This window comes from Chlamydotis macqueenii, chromosome 9 (genome assembly GCF_036417535.1).
Source record: "Chlamydotis macqueenii isolate bChlMac1 chromosome 9, bChlMac1.mat, whole genome shotgun sequence".
Classification (NCBI taxonomy): Eukaryota; Metazoa; Chordata; class Aves; order Otidiformes; family Otididae; genus Chlamydotis; species Chlamydotis macqueenii.
This window is the reverse complement of record NC_141564.1, coordinates 105,540-114,952: the sequence shown is the minus strand read 5'-3', so window position 1 is coordinate 114,952 and position 9,413 is coordinate 105,540. Positions and strand designations below refer to the sequence as shown.

Sequence of the window (9,413 nt, the reverse complement as noted above, 5' to 3'; positions counted from 1 at the left end):
GCATGTATCGAGTATCTTTGATCTCTGCTCTGCAATGAAAGCTACTGACAGGATAGTTTTTGAAAAAACAATGCATTTTTAAGAATAAAAGCAATTATCTGTTTAAATGAAGTGTCATTCATGAAACTGACAATTCCATAGTAATACACCTGGAGTATCTGTTACCTTCTCTTCTTTCAAAAGTGAGCCACTTCAATCAAATGCATTGACTCTCTCAGCGAGAATATTATTTGGTATTTGCAAAGCTTTTCTTCAGGTAGAGGTAGTGTCACAGATGTGGTTGAGGTGAGGTGGTGTAAATCCCTCGGTCTGATTTGCCCGTGAGCCATGAGCACAGGACACTCTTAACAGTCTTGCCCAGTGGGTGAGTAACATGGTAGGCATATAAGAATTCTTTCAATTTGTGCATCTGCAGCTCATTCGTGTAAGCTAGATAGCTCTACCTGATCAATCAAGAGCTATACCTAAATAACGGTGCTGCCCTATCTGTATCTCATATGCAGGAGTTTGAACTATCTGTGAAAAGTTTATATCTGGAGGCTTTAATTTTTAAAGCAAACGTGCAGGCGTGCTTGTATGCTCCTCACAGGTTTACCTGTCCTGTATGCAGCCAGTTGTGTGCTTACTCCTGTACAGCAGCCAGGTAGCTTTTTAGCTGAAGGCTCAGTTTATCTCACCAGCTCAGGCTTGGTGCTTTTGGATCACGTTGGCTTGAGTGCAGGTTTGTCTGTAAAAGACACACGGACATACCTCACACTGTGCTGGGGCAATGGGCACAGCGGTCGAGGGACACGGTTTGCTGCCACTGTTCAAGCAAGTATCAGTATTACAAGGTGCCTGATCTCCTAACTACCTTACACAGCCAAGGTGGGTGAGCTCTGACAACTAACACACTGGTACTTAGAAACAGGTCAACTATTTACACACAGTATAAAAACTAAAAAGAAGTAACACTATTTTAAACTGGATTTACCTAATTAAAAATAGCTAACTTCGGAACTAGTTAAAATACTGGTTGTTAGAACACCATGAGAGGAGCACATCTACAGTGTATTTTGCTTTGTTATTCAAGCATTTTTTTAAAAAGGTCTTTATGCCTGGATGTGACGTTAACTATAGAATTCAGAACCTGCTGCCGCAAGTCTAATTTAACAGTTCAAATGAGATTCATGTTCTGTAACTTTATCTACAAATTATTTTAAGCGGTTCAATACTACTGTTTTCAAAGGTGCATCGAGGTGAGTGCCACAGAAGTTAATAAGTCTATCATAACCCAAGCTGACTAGAATACAAAACATGAATTGATCTATTGTTGAAATTTCTTTTTTTTTCTAAGAACCTCAACCTATGACTTTAAAAGTTATGTGACCTGCCCACCCTGAATTTGAAAGTACTGCCTTGAGAACACACTGCCTGCGATCCCTAACACAGAGGCCTTTTTTAAAGAAAACCAACACATGCTATAAAATCAAAGGGATTATAAAGTTAGAACAGTAAAGAAGAAGCTATACTAGATACACTATAATCTAGAAATACATTCTAAAAACTTTTTTCCTTCAGAAAAGCCAGTGCAGAGAATACTGCTGGTTTTGTCCTGACTGTTTAATAATGGTTGAGTAATCACTTAATTATTTATAATAAATTAAGTCTGCAGTATAAATGAATATATGAACCTTTCAAAAGAGACATACTAATGTTACTTTCAGAGTATCTAAAATGGATTTAATCTATGTCAAGATTCATTTAATCGCTTGCAATTTATATTAAGACTCTCCTATACAGCAAGTTGAACAGAAAAAAGCAAACATTCTAACAGCCCCTTTTCCCTAGAACAATTTTCATATCAGATAGTTTCTAAAGGTAGCAAAGCCAAAAGACAATGCAAGTACTGGCATTTGTTGACTGACTCTGTTCTCTTCTCCATCTGGTAAAGACAAGGGGAAGTCAGACACTTGAGATAGAATATGCCAAAATGGAATACATGAACTTGATGTTTACTTTGCCAAATCTCCAGGGACTTCGTTCTTCTCCTTGGTTATAGCTGATAAAAAACACTTCGCTCTGTGTCTGCACGTCACTCTATGTTCAATTATAAAAAGTTTTCAATTTCAGCTGTGGATTAATTTGTTTTGAAGTTTCCACTTTGCTCCACTGAACACAGTGCAAAACCAGGTAACTTCAGTAAAACCCAAACAGGAGCTCCCACTATGAACATCTGAGCAGCATTTTGTATCTTCTGTTTTCTACTGTCCTTATTCTGGGGAGGAAGAATCCTCATCTTCATCCTCTTCATCTTCATCATTGAACGAACATGGAGTTTCTCCCCGTGATTCACAGTAGCGTGATGTTGCACTACTGAACTGTTGACTGCTAGGGGCAAGAAACTGCCCAGTTGCTAAGGCCACTTCAGCATCCAAACACAACCCTGGATTCTCACTATGAAAACAGCAGAAATATTGAAGTTTAGAGGATTTCTCATGAAGTTTTAAGCTTTCTTTTTTTTTGCCTCAGCTTTTCCCTTAGTTAAAGAAAAGCTACCAACAAGGAAAAATCAAAAAGCTTTACATTAAACACAGCTTATAGCTATGAAAACTGCTAAAATGTTGAAAAGTTGCATAAAAAAAGATTATTGGGTTCCTTTTTTTTTTCATAACCAACTAGTAGAATTGCTCAAGCTGAAGAAAGCTTAAAGAAGAATAACTCCATCAGTTCTGTCAACACACAGAAATGTTTGCAATATGGAATTAAGCTATTAAATGCTATGAGGAAGAATCTGTTCCAGAATAATCCCTCCTTCCATTTTTTAAGGTACATGGAACCTCCAGGCTGTTGAGGTCTTGGATTGGGTCTTTTTTGGTGGTGGTGTTTTTTGTTTGGGTTTTAATTTAAAATTACGATTAGGCTGTGTGGACTAAACTTCTCTTATAAGAGCTTAAGCAGTAGCGCATTTAGACACCACACATTCTTTTACATTCTTCAGAAGTATTATCAGGCCTTTTTCCACATGTAATTACCTATTTGTAGTCCATGCCCAGACAGGAATTTAGGGTTAATCAGGAAAAATCTGTCCTTATTATAAGGGCTTGAAAGTAATTCTATTCTTTTGAAACATAGATACGAAATAGCTAGTATGTTCAAAATTCAAAGCATGTTGATTTGACCTTTCAAATACAGTCATCAAGGAAGCCAGAATAACAGACTTTTTCACAAATGAAAATCAACCATAATAGAAAACATCTCATTTCCTGCATGTAAATGGTATGAAATAGTGAGCTTATTGAAAGTACCACAAGCATGTATTACTATCATTGAATAAAAAATTATTTTATTTACCTTGATTTAGCATCAGAAGTGCCTCCTGCTACCTCGAAATGTGAAACTGCTTGTGCTGAACTTGAAAGTAACCCTTGGTTTATCCATGAAAATCCTGTAGACATATCTAGAAGAAAGCATAATTGTTTTTATGAATTCCTTAATTTTTTTCTTTCTTTTCAGTCTTAAAATTTGCATTGCCTTTGCAGTTAGGATTCCCTAGTTTAGTTTAGAAGAGAAGGTACCAGTAGCTCGATTTGATTTCACACTGTAGACGTGTCCTGTTTAATCAAGAGGAAATGATATAGATAAACACACACACATCCCCCAGTGTGTGTGGATGTACTCAAGCCTTACACTCCCTCACACTCAGAATTGTGGTCATTATCATGAAACTTCTCCCTCTGTCTGAAGAGAATTCACACTGCAGATGACCCTGGCTAGTAGCCATATGGAATCACAGGTACGTGAAATAGAGTTTTGGAGTCCTTTGTGGAAACTTACTGCTACAGATTGATCCGATCAAATGTCCCAACAGGTCCAAGTGCTTTTGCTGTTGTGCTTGGTGAAGGTATAGATGGAACTGTACTCATCAGGACTGGAGATGCTGCAGTGAAGCCAGCAAGGCAGTATGCGATTCAGCTGTGTGTGTTCTGATGGCCAAAGACAATTTCATCGTGGTGGCTGGCTGTAATGTAGCCTCCTAATCCATTCTGACACTGAACAGAGATGGCAATCAGCTGTGGACATGAACAGAGCATGCCAAAGGTCTTGTGCCAGCAGTACGACAGAGAGAGCCTGTTGTACATATGTGTGACGGACACATCAGTCAGGCTTCTCCACAGGGATAGGAAATTTTTGCAATAATCCTGAATTCCTTAAGGTAATTTCTTAAAAGCCCTCTGAGGGACTTACAACCCTCACAGTACTTGTTTTCAAAGAGAATTGTTAAATATGGACATAGCTGGATGGCTTTCATTAAGAGTACCCTAAATGCAGGTTTGTTTTTACAGAGAACATGTTCTGACAGTCTCCTCTTGTCTTTGCAGGAGGATGCTGAGCTATTTGGAATGACTACATTGTATTTAGATTAATGAAGTGGATTAGAGGTGTATCACAGTGTCGTTTCCGGGTCTTTTGAAGGGGTGTGCCTGTGTGTACATGCTTAATATTCCAGAGTAACAGGCCACTACTAGTAATCTTGCTTTTTCTTAACAGTTTGGGATAATAGCTAGTTAGCATTTCTTTTTGAAGACCAAGGTGAAGGAAAGTATGGATTTTACACTTAAGGCAGAAAGAAGGTTCATAGATGCATATCCCTTCGTACTTTCATTGCCTTATATTTCTAAATTCTATTTTCCAGTGGGCTCTGAGGAGCCAGGGAAAAGAGGAAGTTTGTGAAAGATGGGGAGTTCAGGAAGTCATTTCCTGTCTGCAAAGGACTGGTGAAACAGAAGTCTGCCTACAATGTAAAGACTTACTACTTCTGGCAGAGTAGATGTTCTGGTTTTGTTAGTGAGGGGGGGCCTAAGGTGGTAGCTTCTGTAGGAAACTGCTAGAAGTTGCTCCCCTTTGTTTAGTGGACTCAGCCGGGCCTAGGGCGGACCTGCTGCTGGCCAAGGCCGAACCAATTGGTAGCAGAATGTCCCCTGATAACGCCTCTGTGATAACGCATTTAAGTAGGGGAAAACAGAAAAAAAGGAGGAGGAGATGTGAAGCAGCTGAGTGGGGGGCAGAGAGGGGGAGGCGCGAGCCTCATGGGCCTTGCAGGCCTCACCCTCTGGCCTCCCACAGGGCAGCCGACTGGGCCCAACTCGGCCCGACCTGGCTGCAAGAAGTGGAGAGGAGATGAGAAGTGAACAAGATGTAAAAAGGATCCTAAGAGGCATCTGCCAGCCTGTTTTAAGGAACGGCTGCAGATGCCAAGGTCAGTGAAGAAGGAGGGGGAGGAGTAACACGGCTCCTGGCCAAGATTCCCCTGCAGCCTGTGGTGAAGACCATGGTGGAGCAGGTTGTCCCCCTGCAGCCCATGGAGGTCCACGGAGGGGCAGAGATCCATCTGCAGCCCGTGGAGGACCCCACGCCGGAGCAGGTGGAGGCCTGAAGGCAGCTGTGGCCCGTGGAGGGCCCGCTGGGACAGCTGTTCTGGAGGGACTGCACCCCGTGGAAGAGATGACCCACGCCGGAGCAGTTCCACAAAGGACTGTGGCCCGTGGGAGGGACCCCACGCTGGAGCAGGGGAGGAATGCGAGGAGTTCTTCCTCCGATGATGATACAGCAGCGTAAAACAACGCGTGATGAACTGACCGTGACCCCCATTCCCTCTTCCCCCCTGTGCCGCTCGGGAGGGGAAGGTAGTATAGATAATGTTAAGCTCGGGAAGAGGGAGGGGTGGGGGGAGGTTATCTTGTTCCCTGTCTCATTCTCCTGCTAATTTTAGAAATAAATGAGTGTTTTTCCCCAAGTCGAGTCTGTTTTGCCCATACGGTAACTTTAAGGATTTCTCCCCGTCCTTATCTCAAACTTTGAGCCGTTTTTTCCTATATCATCTCCTCCTATTCTCTCGGAGGGTGGGGGGAGCGAGAGAGAGACTGCGTAGTCAGGTCCCGATCGGGGCTGAACTACGACAGTAGGTAAATTACTAATAGCTACACTTATAAACCAGGGAAAGCAGCTTGGAAAAGCCTTCCCAAGGTGGTACAGGCCAGTCTGTACCACTTATATAAACTTATCAGAAACTAGGCGTATCTTGCAGCAGATATACTTGGTAGAAGGCTCTAAAGGAATACCACAACTATTAGTGCCTCAGAAGTTTGATTTGCTGCTTTTTTTTTTAATCTGTAGTCTCATTTCTAGGGATGAGGACTTGACTGACAAAGGCAGGACCTGGGTTTGCATTAACTGCCTGTAGTATATGCATAGCTTAAAAGTCATAGGATGTTACTTTGGATATGGTTCTACAAGAGTTTATGCTTGTCTCAATCACCGGCGTATTTCTGCTCGTCCAGCAATCTCACTCCCTCCTTTACACTTGAACTGTCCTGGTTTGAGCCGTTAGCTAGACAGTTCTACATGTTGAATTGTCAGAAACTCCTCTGCCAGATAAAATGCCTGCAGTTTAGTACCCTGAACGAGGTCATGAAGAAGCCAGAGGAAAGTACGTGTGTCAAAAGGAAGAAATGGGCAGGAATCTGTAATTAGGATTCTGACCGTGGGACGCCACTTAAGCTGGTGCAAGTGTCATGTTAGAACTAACACTGGTCCTTGCATAGTAAGAACGTGGCCAGTACTGTGGTCATAGTGCAGTCTGTTGCATGTCCATCACTTTTTCTGGATTACCATCTGAGCTAAAGCAACACTTCAATGTTAACTTTTACTGTAAACTATGGTTAAGCTGCTGTATCCTCTACTCTTACTCTGTTTTGAGAAACAAGAAAAAGTAAGGTACAAATCATGTCAGTTTCAGAAGTCTGCACCAATTGTGACATCAAGCAACAGAAAAATGTGTTACAGACATCATTTAAGATATACAGAATATTTTTACATATGATGTTAATATGCCTTAACTTCTGCTGGTTTCAGTGGCGTCAGACACCTGAGGATCATACCAATGTAGTATGTAAAACATATAAAATAAAAAAAACAACAATGCTTTTTTGCTAAAACATCATAAAACCCATAGAAACCCTAGAAGACATTACTTTTATCAAATTAGGGCACTTGAAGAATGGCTAAACCACACAATCCTCCTGAAAACAAAATACAGTAGTAAGGTTTTGATGCACAGTTCAGCAGTTCCAAGTAAATTATTTGGCATGTTTAATGCAACTAGAAGTTAGCTGAGATGGTCCAAGGGTTTTTTTGGTCAATTTTAAATTTCTTTAATTAAACTGGTTTAGACTTGGATTCTTCCAACCGCCTCTCCAGTACTATTAGCAAGCATTACAGTACAAGCTATTGGTAGTGTTTGTCAGTCAGGAATTATCCGAAGAAAAGGTGGCCAGGCTAAGGTCAAGCTAACATTGCACAGGAAATGACTTGCCTACTTAGACATATTAGAACAGGACGGGTTTCTACAGCAGTTGAGTCCATGGAGTCAGCTAGCGTGGGAGAACTTTAATCTTGATTGTAATACATTTACTCAGGGAATGAAGAGACGAATGAAGAGACTTTGATTTGCTTTTCTTGTGTGGCAGTAATTGAAGCCAATATACTGAAAAGTGCCATCATGAGCGCTATCATGAAGTAATCATAAATTCTAAAAACCAGTGATGAACCTTCCATTTCCCTATTCTTGCAGTGTAAGAAACAATGGGGCTGAACTACGACAACTGCCAAGATTAAAGCGGGAAGTTACACAACCAAAAATACGTAATCTGGCAAATGCTGGCTTTTCAAGTATTGTGCAAAACATTTAAATCTGTTTCACTTATTTGTCAGTTACTGTCATTATAAACCTCTACTATGCAATTCATATTCTTAACTGTAGATTTGTGTTGTCTAATTAAGTAGCAAGCAACAGATTGAAGAAACCTTTAAAATAAATGTACATACTATAGTAACAACACTTCTGGACTCATTTTTTCAGAGGCTGAAACAGCTGAATGTATCCCGTGTCTGAAGAGTACACTACTTGCCTCAAAGCATTTTGAGTAAAAAATAAAATCAATGTATTGCTTACGATTAAAATTCTTGATAGGTTTCAGGCTGCTGGTCTGCTACTAGGGAAAAATCCTAATCACAACATTCTTTAAGAATATGCAGTCTTAGAATCTGTTTTTTTTTTCTGTTTAGTTTCTTTGAAACAGAGTACTACTTGTTTCTCCCTTGCGCAGGAACATCACAGTTGTTTTGCCTTTAATGATTTCAGTAAAAAACCCATCAGCAGTATATTGGTGTGACTGAATTTTTTCAAAAGAAACTAAAATAAACTACTAAACACTAGTTTAGACATGTAGGTTTGTTGCTTAATCATTAAAAGTTGGTTTTACTCAGTAAATAGTGTAATGACAGAATTTTTGCAAATGTAAAGAAACTCTGTTCTCTGAAGATAAAGTAATGCAGGTTTAAAACGAAATAGAAATTTTAGTTGACTCCTCAATACAGGGGAGCAATAATTTGAACCCTGCAACACTATTAAAATATGTGGGTTCTGCTCCTTTCCCCTTTTTTACACTGGTGATAAATCATGTGGGAAATAATTTTTAGTTGAATGAACCTGCAAGGAACACAAAGATTTCTTTCAACTTCTCTTTTTTGGCACTAGTGCAGCCTTATAAGGACTTTGGGTGTAATTTCAAAATTGACTGAAATTAAAATATAATATCTTAATTTTAAAACCCACAGGACAAAGGGACCATAAACAAATATCGGTAAACATAAGCACATTTGATACAGTTTGAGATGTTAAGCCATTTAAAATGTACTCATTTTAGTGAATGTAACTGAATTCTAATTTATATCCAGCAGTGTTTTGAGATCACAAATTTTAAGAAACTCTTTAATTCTTAATTCTTTCACATAAAATTAAGAATACAAAAAACGCACGTTCAGCTTCCTGGCTACTTAACTATATTTTGCTTAGCAAAACAAAACAGCATTTTTGATGTAAAGCCTGCATTTAAAAGATCTCAACATGAAGATTAAATGTTGCCAACAGAATGGATAGGAAAGTTTTAGAAAAATTAAGTCAAATATTTGAAGTTTCCAACCTCCCTGTGTGAAAGACACAGTTTTATACTACTGTAATTTAAACAAGCCCGAAGTCTATTTAGTAGAGAAGTCAGGCGAATAGCTTTGTTCCCCCTTTCCTCAAAAATTAAGGTCTGTATTCAGTAATCCACCGGGTAACACTTCCTTCACAGAAGAGACTTGAGAAAATGCTGGGCTAAGTTTAAGCTTTGGGTAGAGGAAGAAGAATGCAGTCTGACAATAACTAAAGGAAGTGATTACAAATTTTAGTAGTTCTAGTCTAATGATGCAACACTGAAGGAGTTCTGCGTTTGAGTCTATTTAAATTTGTTCAAACAGTATGACTAGGGGAGGTAAAAGCCTCTGCATGGGCCATCTGTCCTGGAACTCTCTGGAGTCTCTTGCTTTAT

At 39.7% G+C, this 9,413-nt stretch overlaps 1 protein-coding gene across 4 annotated transcripts in view; it reads right to left on the bottom strand.

Moving 5' to 3' along the window:
* Positions 1-1,700: 1,700 nt before the first annotated feature.
* Positions 1,701-9,413, bottom strand: part of TFDP2 (transcription factor Dp-2) — a 64,348-nt gene continuing 56,635 nt past the window's right edge. For 3 of the 4 annotated variants that reach the window (XM_086754186.1, XM_086754187.1, XM_086754185.1), the window contains 2 exons: positions 3,334-3,439; positions 1,701-2,436 (listed from right to left, as the gene is read on the bottom strand). In XM_086754186.1, coding sequence (XP_086610312.1) covers positions 2,253-2,436; positions 3,334-3,439 — 290 coding nt within the window. In that variant the 3' untranslated portion in view covers positions 1,701-2,252. Of the gene's footprint in view, positions 2,437-3,333; positions 3,440-3,840; positions 4,032-9,413 lie in introns of those variants that run through there. The other variant, XM_086754189.1, reaches the window with a different exon arrangement.